At 41.3% G+C, this 12692-nt stretch overlaps 1 protein-coding gene across 4 annotated transcripts in view; it reads left to right on the top strand.

Moving 5' to 3' along the window:
• Positions 1-12692, top strand: part of LOC8032520 (protein kinase C, brain isozyme) — a 76027-nt gene that overhangs the window by 30807 nt on the left and 32528 nt on the right. For 2 of the 4 annotated variants that reach the window (XM_002410179.5, XM_042294652.1), the window contains exon 14: positions 9318-12214. The exons of the other annotated variants lie outside the window; for them this stretch is intronic. In XM_002410179.5, the coding sequence (XP_002410223.1) occupies positions 9318-9476 (159 nt within the window). In that variant the 3' untranslated portion in view covers positions 9477-12214. Of the gene's footprint in view, positions 1-9317; positions 12215-12692 lie in introns of those variants that run through there. 4 annotated transcript variants of the gene reach the window in all.

The following is a 12692-nucleotide window of genomic DNA, read 5'->3' as shown; positions in this document are numbered from 1 at the left end:
AAATGTTGGGACATTTTTTTTTTTGCATTGGGTCACTTAGTTAATAATTATCTATCACTGGTGAACCATACTGTTTTTAAAAACCTGAATGCAATGTCACGCTATTCCATTATTTAAAGGACACTTGCAAAGGAAAACCTTTTTTTTTTTAAACAGCCTAGATGAAAAAAGAGTGCCATAAAACAAATTTACAATGGAAAAGAAAAGTTTTAGAGCTATACAGTTGAATCTCGTTGATTCAGACCCTCTTAATTCAAACTTGTGGATAATACAAACTAACATGTGGGTCCCATCCTATGCGTCTCTACGGGAGGAAACTCCCGTTACTTCAAACTTTGCTTTATTCAAACAAATTTTCACTCCCCCTCGAGTTCTAATAATGAGATCCGACTGTATTTACGGCGCAAAACGAATTTGTAGTTAGCTCCCATGGGAGGCCCGCGGAAAAGTGGCCGCTAGGGTCACATGGTGCTTGCTCTCCTTCTCTGATTACTTATTACTTCTTAATCCTTCTCTGGAGTGCAATAAAAAAAACGAAGATTAATAAGGAACTTTTAAGGGCCCGAAGGCAGCTCCTGGAACGATGGAGAACCAACGGGTGGCGCGCTCATTGTGCGGCGACGGCGTGACTTTGTGGTGGCGCAGGGCAGCAGTACACAGGTCTACCACGTGACCAGTGGCAGCTTTCGCTGGCGCTAACTACAAATTCGTTTCATATGCCGTAAAGGTAGCTCTAAAAAATGTTTTCTTTTGTTGTAAATTTGTTTTATGACATTCTTTTTCCATCTAGGCTGTTTTAAAAAAAAATTTCTTTTCCTTTTCATGTGTCCTTTAGAGACGGACGACCAGTTCGCGCTTTCCACTTTTCCCCGCTTTCTCCTCTCCCCTACTGCCCTGTCCACCGTTGCCTGTTTCTTTCTCCCCGAAAGTGAGGAGGATCTTCTGCCTTGCAGAATCTCTTGTCTGGTCGTCGGTATTAAGGGGAGACACTGCTCTTTAATACTCTAAGGCACATCTTTCACATTCTGTTCTTGAAGTTTGACAGGCACTTATCATGTCCTGAAGTAGTTTTGCGATATAATTTTTTTTTATCTTGAAATATTGCCGGGGAAACATAGTAAAATCGGTCTGTACATGTTTTTTGCTATAATTTCAGAATTAACTATTTCCACACTTTTCTATATTATGGAGGCCGTATCTTTATTTGCACACATCCAGTCTTCATTATTCTTTTCTTTCTGTGGTAGGCGTACGTGCGAGGTATGTAAAAGGGGGCATAAATGTGTGTAATATGGCACAGAGTGTTTTTTTAGATGCCTTCTGTGCTTCTTTCAATTAATACTTTTGAAACCGAAAAATATAAAAGTCTAATAAAAATCCTTTAAATAATTCTAAAGCTTTCATTTATACAATATTTTACTCCTCAGACCTTCCAGTTTACTGAGGTATATGTTTATTTTCTGATTTTAGTGTTTCAGTTCGTCTTAATCCTTCTTATGATCATTAAAAATGAAATTTTCAATATTAACAGAACTAAGTGCAATATTAACAAAACAAAAATGCTAAATATAAAGGAACTGCAATCAAGGCTATTACAACATGAAGGTAGAATACAAAGAAAGCATTCTGCTAGGGTTGTGAGTTTACTATCTGTGTTTTACCAAAATAAGCATTTCTTCGTTGAAAAGCGCACATGTTAGGAGGCTAACTCCGATGAACCAAAAATAGACAACGTCAGTTAGGGTGCACTAACTTTCAGAAGTAATAGCCGTGGGTGTGGGGCACATTTTGTATATTCTGAAATTTTCTTCTATTTGTCATTTAATTTGAATAGCTGCAGAAATGTCGTCATTTTTACACCTTCCACACATACATTGTATTTTTGAACAATAAAATTTTAAGATATTTTTTCCACATTATAATAACCTCAGTTTCTTTTGAAAGAACAACTAATTGGCCACGTTTTAATGTCATTTTGCTCCATACTCAAATTAGTTTAGAAAAATGAAAGCATTTGCACGCGGATCCTTTGAAAATTGCTACTTTTCCCGTGGTCGGGAAAGAGTTAAGCTACATCGAAACCTAATGCATATTTGTAGTCAGACTGTAAAGAGAGATAAGCTATCTAAATTTCATTTGAATGAGATCACAAGTTCTATAAAAAGCTCTTGAGCCAATGTTAAGCCTTAAAACAAGAAACTTAATTAAATTTGGAACAAATATGTCGGGTATATTTGGGGAGCAGTGGAAAACACTCGCACAAAACAAAACATTGTGCAACACACTTGTATGGAACTTTCTTTTTTTTTTACATAGTTTTGGAGTTGATCCGCTAATAATTATTATTTTAGTTATGAGAAATACCAGACATTAATGAAGAAGTTGATTCTGGTTGTACTTTTCTGGTAGTAACCTCACTTCTAAGCGTAGAGCCTACCATGCCCTTAGTCCCAGGTTTAGCAAGTTGCTAGTTTTGCTGAATAAGCCATAGTCAGGACACATATATGCTTAAGCCCAAGAACCGGTCTGTAGCAAGTTCATTCTAATGCATCTTCTATGGGGCAGGTAAAATGTGTCCTTCAGTCAGGGGCGGATCCAGAACTCCGCTTTGGGGGGGAGGGGGGGGGGGGGGGGGGAAATTTGTAAGGATACTATTCTCCCATTCTTTCTTTTGAACTGGCGGGTCCACCCATGCCAAATTGCCCTCCAAGAAGGGGGGAGGGGGGGTCGACTTCGTTTGGGGGAGGGGCGGCCACCCCCGTCGCTTCCCCTTGGATCCGCCCCTGCCTTCAGTGGCCTACCGTAGGAAAATGGAAAGGCCCAGAACATAAAATCGTAAAGCAGTGTTCTTTTTTAAATTATCTTATGCCTATGAGTTGTATACAGTACTCCTGTATTTTAAATTTGACATTCTTCTCCATGTACTTTATATGCATGTGTCCTCAGACCTGCATTATCTTGTGTTGCTTGCATGTTATTTGTCTATAAGGAAAATACCCTTTCTGGGAAACAAATGACCAGCTTTATTGATGTACTAGATCAAGGGTGGCCAGGCTGACCCGGCCTAAGAGCCGCAAACAAAATCACGAAACTTCCAAGAGCCACGGGGGAGGGCAATAAACGAAACTTAAACTACTTTTACTCTATTCTAGTCAAAAGCAGTCCAACTGTATGTAGGGTAACAGGAGCACAAAACTACCAAACCGCAACCTGTCTTTCGATTTAAAACGTGTTTCATTTCTCTTTTTGGGGAAGTGCTCGTGTGACCGGGGGGGAGGCGGGAGAGTGGGAGGAGAAGGGGTAGGGGGGTAGGGGAGAGAGCCGCGAGCCGCACTTTAACACGCGAAGAGCCACATGCGGCTCGCGAGCCGCAGCTTGGCCACCCCTGTACTAGATCATCTTCATCTCATGTTTGTTAAGTCCTAAAATAATGTAGAACAAAAATAATTTAATTTATGTACTCATTTTTACCGTGTACCTAGCATATATTTGTAGAAAATTACCTCGGACTCGGGAAAGTACTTGAGTTACATGGTTCATGATATTGGTTACTTAAATTTATAAAGATACTCAGAGGAAAAGCCCTAGCACAGTTCTAGAGCAGTCATAGTCTGAAAGCCCATGGTGAGGGCTTAAAGTCTCTAAAACAAAAATGGATGCCCTCTGTTTTCAAATGACTTGTCACCATTTAGAAAGGTCTGTATAACCGTGATGGAGTTGAGCTTTGTATTTCACCGGGAGAATATGTATAAGAACGCTCCTCCACAAGAGGATGTACTTGCAGAAGCTATGGGGCTGACTTCATGCTCTCGCCTTGTACGTTTAACACCCTTGGGTGCAACAAGCCAGTGCAAGCGGTGCCAAATTCAGATTGCAGAGACACTCCTGAATTTGGCACCATTTCTAAAATTAACTACTCTGTGGCCACTTGAGTTCATCCAATATTCGCCGTTATTTCCGTTAATAAGTGGTGCACCCCCGATTACCCCTGGGGCAATGCCTACCAGTTAAAATATTACTATGAAAGGGCATGATGAAAGATTGTGTTAAAAAGTATTTTTACTTTACTATGAAAGTACATTGTATTTACAGTATTTTAATTCAAGTATATTGTACTTCACTTCAAGTATATTCTACTTCAGTATACTTACTATTTTACTTGAATGAAGTACATCACCTCTCGTTCACTTCATACTTTACATACTTCATATAGATGGACTTTTCACAACACTGGTCACTGTAAGGGCTTTTTCAAGGTCATCTTTTATTGAGAAGACTCTACAAGCTTTGTCAAATGTTTCACCGGCCATTAATGCTGACGCATGTTCGTTGTTGGGGGCAGTGGGTTCGTGAGAGCTTGGTTGTTACTAAGAAAAAATTTGAATCATGCTTTCTTCTGAATTTTATGATTAAGTCACTCCGGGTTCACAGCACACTTGGAATACTTCCTGTTGCATGTTTGATGCTGGATCACTAACCAGAGTTTTGTGACATAAACATCTACAAACAGGGGGTCATACATAGTTTGAAATGTTGAAATGCATTTCAGCCGTGGGACTAAGCAAACTTGTCAGACACAACCATTTGCCTATGACCTTGGTTTTGTTAGCGTTATGTATTTAAGTGAAACAGTGGATAGCATACTCCTACCACATAGGCACACATGCTCTGCTTACGCTCCATACTCTCGGTGACATACTAAATTGAATAATACAGGTGAAGTGCTTTGGGGGGGGTGGGGGCGGGGCGGGGCGCGGGCGCAGAGGGGGGGGCGGGGGTGGGGGTGGAGGCGGGGCGGGGCGGGGCGGGGCGGGGCGGGGCGGGGCGGGGCGGGGCGGGGCGGGGCGGGGCGGGGCGGGGCGGGGCGGGGCGGGGCGGGGCGGGGCGGGGCGGGGCAGGGCGGGGCAGGCTGGGCCGGGGGGGGGGGGGGCAAGGCGGGGCAGGGCAGGGCAAGTTGGGGGGTAGGGGGGGGGGGGCGGCAACAGTGGTGGCGGTGATAAAAGCATATAGGGAGGGTCATCAGTGGCGGGATACTGGTACTCCTCTTTACTCTATACCACATATTTCTTTCGGAGATATCTCGGAAAAAGTTGCATGTCGCAGCATTTAGGTGCGTTTTTAAGGACGAAAAAGACCACGCGTGATTGTAATTTTCGGTTTTATAGGATGCTTAGGGTACAAAGATTAAGTTTGCATCATAAAAAGACATTCTTAAAATCTACTTTAGTGCCCGTTTAAGACCACCACCCCACAGTGTGACGGTGGTGACCATAACCAAACTCTGGTGTGCGACTCATCTGTCAAATATCACTCGTGTATGCCGAGTGGTTGACCCCATTCAATAACATTGGCGAATGCAACAAGATTGAGTTTATTGGTGACAGGGCCGCCACTAAACAAGGCTCCAGACAGTGAGGTATGAAGTAGACATTGTGTGTCATTTAAAAAAAAAAAAAAAAACAGAGTTTGACTTTGCCATTTTTGTGTGGGGCATCTGACTGATATGTGGTCACTGGGGTAGGCTGTGACCTGCCATATATTTGCTTTTAGCAGTCCACTGGCTGCATTCTCATTTTATGAGTGAAGGTTTCTAAACTCAGCAATAATGATTCTGACTTTGATAGATGTACCACTCTGAATATCTGCAACTATATAGGATGGTTCAATATCACCGTTTCAAATGTGTCTTCCGGTTTTGAGAACTTTTGCCCATGAAGTTTAGCTGTGACAAATTTGTGATGGAAAGTGAGGCATGCTACCTCACTTGAAGTGAAGTTTAGCTGTGACAAATTTGTGATGGAAAGTGAGGAATGCTACCTCACCTGAAGTAACATGCCTCAGGTGCAACAAACCAAACATTAGTGCAAGGACAAACAGGAAGTGCAATGACCCAAATTTATGAAGCTCTTTTCTTCTTCCTTCTTATATGTCTTCGCACTACTAGTACTCACATCTTTTTTTGTCTTTTCCTTTTTGCGAATTAAAATGTCAGTTGCTAGGTGATACTTGTCCTCTCTGCTTCTTCTAGTTGTCTATATCTTGTACAATTTTTGTGTTTTGCTATATGTTTATCCAACTAGCCCTTCAGCTCAATTTTGTGCCTCAGGCATGCTCCTGGTATAACATGACTGAGCCATGTTATATCAGCAGCTAATGTGTCACACTTTGCTCTTTGCATCTCCTGACATATGTGCTTTATGTTGTGAAGAATTGGGGTCCAGTAGCATGTAATTGCTTCTTGTGGAAAAACTGTTTGTTATGTGTGCTTTGTAATATTCCGTGCCTTTGACAGTATGTGAGAGGCACACATGTTGGTGGCACATTTCTGTGGAAGGAGCTTGGATGTTGTCAGCACATGGATGATCAGGTTGCACTAACTTGATGGAAGTCCCTATATGCTCATGTGGTAATGCACTTGGCACAGGATGACATTGTTCGCACTTCACCCTGGTTCTGATTGTTGTTGCTCGTAAGCTAGGTAGTTGTCTTCTGTGTCAGCTGTTTTGTGGTTGTGCTGGTAGAGGCTGATATTGCAATTTCTGCAAATACTGGGCTGCATTCACACCTGACTGTGAAAGATGATAATACACAGACTGGATGACCTAGTCAACTATTGACCTAGGAGGTTTTATGGTTATTGGTTGACTTAGTCAAGCATTGACCCAGAAAGGTTCAAAGTCATTGATCGACCCAGAAACTGTTCATTGTCATTGGGCAATCCAGGATGATTCAAGGTCATTGGTTGGCCCAGAGAGTTTCAAGGTCATTGGCTAACAGAGTATCAAGGTCATTGGTTGACCCAGTCAACCATTGCTTTTGAAAGCCAATTGGCTTAATAAACACATAGCTTTGATTTCATTATCAGCCTAGGAGTGAATGGAGCTTGATATGTACTACCCACACAACTAGGAAAGATTGTAGCTGGCTGTAAAGTAATTGAGAGAGATTTTTTGGTTGGCCTCAGCTCTGCACCTAAATGCTTTTAGCCTGATGACATGATACTCATAGTATTTTAACTTTTCTGTAATTGGGCTGACCAGGCCTCCTGTCCTTGGCTTATGTCACTTGTATGCAGCTGCTGCTTTTTCGTTCCTAGGGCTTCCAGTTTTCCTAAATATTCTCGAAGTCGGGCATAAGCCCGTGTCTAAACCAGCCTTAAATGCACTTTCAGTGATTCAGTACTTCAAAAGATGTGCATAAAAGGCAGTGTGCTTTGGACAAACGGTATACTTATTTGCTTTCTCTTGGCTGATGCCACTTAATTGAACATACATATCTTGAAATAATGAAAACTGCTCTATTCTAGATGGGCTCGCAGTATGGTTGGCAAACGAAAGTTTGGGTTTTCTAAATAACTGTCCGATGTATGACAGTTTTTCTTTCTGCATTTGTTTTCCTTACCTGTGGCATCGTCATCCTCTAAGAAATCAAAATTGGGAAACAAATTGGTAGGATTTAAGTGTAATAGAAAGTGCACATTTACAGAACCTTTTGTTTTTGGGACCACATTGGGTCAGAGGAATCAAGCAGACTTTAAACTGTAAAAGTAGAATTTGCGATGTATGAAACTTGACTTTCTCGCAAAGATCTGGCTAGGTTTACTGCTTGCACTGTTATAATGTTTAAAAAAATTAACCAATATCTTTTTTATGTGATGTAGGATTGCTTTGGGGTATTTGATTACTTGACAAAATTTCAGAGCAGGACATCTTGGGTTTTGTTCCGATGTTGCCTTTCCCTTTTTACTCTAAGAATTGAGATGCCCCAATGGCATAAATCAGTGCTACTTCCCTTTGACATGTTGCGGTCTATCGGAAACTTCAAAGGTTTACTTTCTACACTTTTTTAAAGAATAAATGTTTCCACTGGTATTTTCCTAAAGCAAGCCCAACTCCTAGGTAGTCATACTTTTCTGAAAAAATTTAGCATCATAATTTGTAAATTTAGTTTTTTTTTGTTAGTCTCTAAGACTGCCTTTGGGCCACCACAATTAATATTTTGTAAAGTTGCATACAGTGTCTTTGTTTCAAGATTTTAATTAAATTTTATCTTTCCATAGCCAATTTCAGACATGCAACCTAAGCAGGCACAGGGTGGACCCAATGCATATTCGCCTTTTGAAGGGACTGTGCAGACTGATTTCCTAAGAGATTGCAATGTAATCTAGCAGAGAGATGTAATTATATTTTGTTTTAGTGCAATTATTAAAGGAGGAGTTCATTTCAGTAAAGAATGACAAAGAAAAGAATTAACCTTGAAGTTTGGGCTATAGTCAGTCACAGGTTAAGACAAGTTTTCGAGGGAAAGGAAGCATGAGGAAGAGGAAGCAGAGGAGGAGGTTTCCTTCTCCTCTCCAGCATTCCATTTGCTTCCCACTCTCCAGCCCTCTGTTTCCTCGAATACTTGTCATAACCTCTAACTGGCTATAGTTGGTATGCAGATGCGATAAGAACAAAAGCAGTGCAAAGACAAGGACAGAGTGGAAGGTAACTGACAGGACACAGCACTGCAAGAACAAAGTTAAAGGTTAAGTTGTGTCCTCTCGGTTGCCTTTTAGTTTGGCCTTGTCTTTGCACTGTTTTTGTTTTTATTAAGAAAATAATATGCTTTTTTGCATTGCCAATATAACTTCTGTGAAACCTTTAAATTATATAGTGGGTCACTGGCATCTTTTGTCAAAGTGAAAGGAATTAAATGTAAGCCAATTTTATGTTGTTTTCTTTTCATTCATTTTTATGTCATCATAAATGCTGCAATGGCCGAAAATGCTTTTTGATGACTTAACACTAGAAAAGGCTTAACTGAACAAAAGGTTAGGGTGCAAACAAGCTGGTGGTTGTTAAACATTTGACTAAAAATCCGAGACTGGGACAAGGGATGGATAAGTCTCAAACCGGTCTGAGACTTTTTATTTTTCTGTTCCTTCTCGTCCCAGTCTCGGGGGTTTTTTAGTCAAAGGTTTAGCTGGACCTCCGTCTACAGGGGAAAATATCATTACTCTTTCATTTCTACTGACTTGGACAAACTCATATTTTCAAACTTTCTAGTACAAAATGCACCACCTATGGGCACCTGTGTAGTGTACCGTAGTGTGATACATTGAAAAACCAATTTATGGGATCCCTTCAAAAGTCCAACATGCCATTCAGTTTACCCTGTACCTGCCTATAAGGGCTGATGAATTCTGCAGTTTTTAGGCGGCGATTTTTACTGCAGAGAAAACTGGAAGCCCTCCTCCCTCAAGCCCTTGTTTCAGCCCCCGTTTGCATTGTCCTTGTTTCTGCTTTCCCCCCCATCCTTCCCCTCCCCCCCTGCAGAAAGACCCGCGGTCTGGAGAGAACTTTGACCCGGTATTCACGAGGGCCAGCCTCACCCTGAGCCCTGGCGATCCTATCATCATGCGAGGGCTTACGGGCTCCGAGTTTCAGGGATTTACTTTCATCAACGACCAGTTCGATGGCGTCGCCTCGTTTTAGCCAGAGAGCTACTGTCTTGCAATTGATGAAGAAACATTGAACGGGTGCATTGGTCGGGGTTTCGACATTGCTCAAGTCCAGCAGTAGCCGACTCTGGGTTCATTGAACTGAATGGTTATGCGAAAACAGCGTCACCCAAATGAAAATTAGTCTACCTGCCACTGGATTATTTAACTGGTCCCAGCTGGATCAAGTACAGTACAACCCAACTGGATCCAAGTACAGTTCCCTAATCCAGTTGCAAGTAAAGGGGTTTTCACCTGGGCAGCATGCTGATGGTTATTTGAGAGCAGTTTTTCAACATGCTCATCCATTTGCGCTAAAGATTGCTGCACCAAGTTTCAGTTTTGTTGCAGGTGTTTCAGTTAGTTATTTTACAAAGATCCGAATATTGGGCAGTTATGTCCACTGAAGGCAGCTGCACTAGGTTGCACTTCCGTTGCAAGCGTATTAGATTTAACGAAGATCACAATGTGATAAAGTTAGTTTGGGTGTATCGTAAGTTCTAATATAATAAGGGGATATAGTCAAGATACATTTTATAGTTCTTGTTTTAATATGTTAGATTTGAAGATGCATGAAGAGCTTCTGTTGTAAAAGCTGCTGTTTTAAAGATTTCTTTGGAGGTCTTTGCTATGATATGTTTCTGGAAACAATAGCCAAATACTTGCCAAAGATTGAACTATGCATGAAAGGATGGTGCCTTATCAGTCAATAGCACATGTTCTGATCTAAAGGGGCATAATGTTTTTCAGTAATTACTTGTTCAATATATTGATGTACAAAACTGAACTAGTAGTCTGCCAGCTAGGACTCCAAAATTTATCTATTGGAAGAGTGTGCAAAAGAAATTAAATTGTTGCTAAACTTTCTTCCTTAAATTTATCCTTAGTGAAAAGACAGGGTATGTATATATAAAAAAAGGAGTTATGCACAGTTGAGGTTTATTTTTTTGTTTCCTTTTGCAAAGAATGCATACCAATTATTTTTAATGGCGTAGGCTGTTCTGGAGTCACGAGCGACTGCTACACTTGGGCAATGTCAGCATCAAGTTGATGCGCCTTTAACATCTCCGTTCTTCTCTATGCTTACATACCTCCTTTTTTCTGGAAATGTCTCAGTATTCCATTACCTCCCAAGTTGTCGGAAATGATTCCAGCAACCACCTCCAAGACTCGTCTTATTACCTCTTGCTGCAACTCAATTTACCTCTGCAAAGACTCATTGTACCATTCTTCCAGTCAGACTCGTAAGGCGATTCAGTCTACACTTGACACATTTTTACCAACCTTTACTCTTAGCTTAAGCTGTTGGAACCGTGTTTCACTTTGTTGTTTTGCACGTCGTCATAATAGTAGCACGGTAATTATTAATATATTTACCCAAATAAGTTGTCTTGTTTGTTCAGTATTTGCATTTATACAACAGAGGCCAGCGGCAGATTAAGAGGTCAGGGGAAACTCTTTCCACTTTAGCGAACGCTGGAGAGCAGGCAACCTTTTCTCCAGCATTCACTGCGCTGAAGGAAAAAAGGGTAGGAGGAGCTTCTCCTGAACTCTTACCCTGACTGTCTAGATCAGAGTTGACAGCACTTGTTTATATTCTTATTATTATTCATTAAAGGTTTTATAAATGTTTTTATTTGTTGTTGTGTCATTGTTGGAAGATTTATTCCTTGAGTTTTACTGAAAAGTTTATAATTTTTTAGCCTGAAAGTTTACTTGGTCTTGGAAGCAAATATATACAGGTGACTCGGTTTCTGGGAAATCTTCACTTTACAATATCCATAAGGAAATTTGCATTTAACACGTAGTTACTCATCAGCCCTATCTGGTAGCTGAAAAAAGGCTCACCCTAAATAATTAACTCCAAAAACAGCTGCTAGACTACTAGATCACAATTTTTCTTGGGAAAGACAGTCGTCACAAGATTGTGAAATGTCAGGTGTCGACTTGTTTAGAAACTATCCAATAGAAGCCTAAGCAATGACCTGATATTTGATACGGTGGGGCAACAGATCACATGACCTCCATGTAGAAACACTGGATGTTTCTGCGTGGAGGGCATCAGAATTTTCTGTTGAAGCTAAGAACACCGGCCAGGTGGTATAAGGCGCTATTTGATGAGAAGGAATGGACGCATCTGTCTGACTCGTTCAAATTGGGCGGCAGCCTGCGCCACCTGGCTGGCGTTCCTTTTTATTTGCTTAGGACAGTTCAGCCATAGTCTATGACAGGTTAAGATTGCAGTAGATGATCTGCCTCCAGCACGAGCTTTCTGCCTTTGATAGCACTTCGTCACACGCGCAGTCAAAGCTCAGCTGAAGGCAACAGATGCATGCTGAAGGCAGAGCTTCTGCTGCATGCTTTGCGTGTCAGCTATCGCCTTGTTATATGCAATAATATTGCTTAAATGATGCTTCAAACCTTGTATAGCTTGGTGACGTTAAGAACCGTTGAGATAGATCACAACATGCCATATTCAGTAGTTTCTCTTTATGAGCTAAATTTTGTGTGTGTCTTTCTTTTCCAAACGTCTCAATAATTACATATTTGGAATTTGTTACCGAATGTTATTAAATACTTCTCATTAAATGCAGCTGAAAGGAGCTTGTTCATGGCACGGAACGATTTGTCATATATGGGGCCTTGTCTGGAACAAAGATACTTGTGATATGCGATGATTAGCTCAAAAGCAATGCTCCGCTGGTTGATGTATGTGGCACGTTGTCAATAAACGAAAATACCAGAAGGAATACTGTATGCATTTAATACCATGGCAGTTTTGATCAACGGGAAGATGGGGCGGCACCTTGTGGCCGCCTTTGGAAGGAGGGCCGCAATTCCATGGGAAGATGTGCACCAACTGAAAGGCTTGTTTACAAGTGCGACTGCTTACATCCGGAGAGGCTAAAGACCGTTTTTTAAGTCTGCTCAAGTTTCCGAAAGGTAACGGGATCGGGACCAATGGCTGGCTGCAGTTCTCATAGAACAAATACGTTCCCCTCGGAAAGCGCACGCTACCCGATTTATATGCTCCGTGCATTTTGTGGAAAGTGACTGCACTGAGTTCGCAGGTGTCAAAAAAAGAACCCCATACCACTTAGTTCAGCGCCATTTCTACAGGTTGTTTGCACATGACGTCAATCCGCCATTTTGTTGTTAGTTTGTTTTTTCAAACAAATTTACTACATTGAAGGATTACATCGTAACCGGT

This window comes from Ixodes scapularis, unplaced genomic scaffold (genome assembly GCF_016920785.2).
Source record: "Ixodes scapularis isolate PalLabHiFi unplaced genomic scaffold, ASM1692078v2 PGA_scaffold6__148_contigs__length_123643588, whole genome shotgun sequence".
Taxonomy (NCBI): Eukaryota; Metazoa; Arthropoda; class Arachnida; order Ixodida; family Ixodidae; genus Ixodes; species Ixodes scapularis.
Note: the sequence above shows the minus strand (reverse complement) of the source record. Positions and strands in the feature narration are given on the sequence as shown.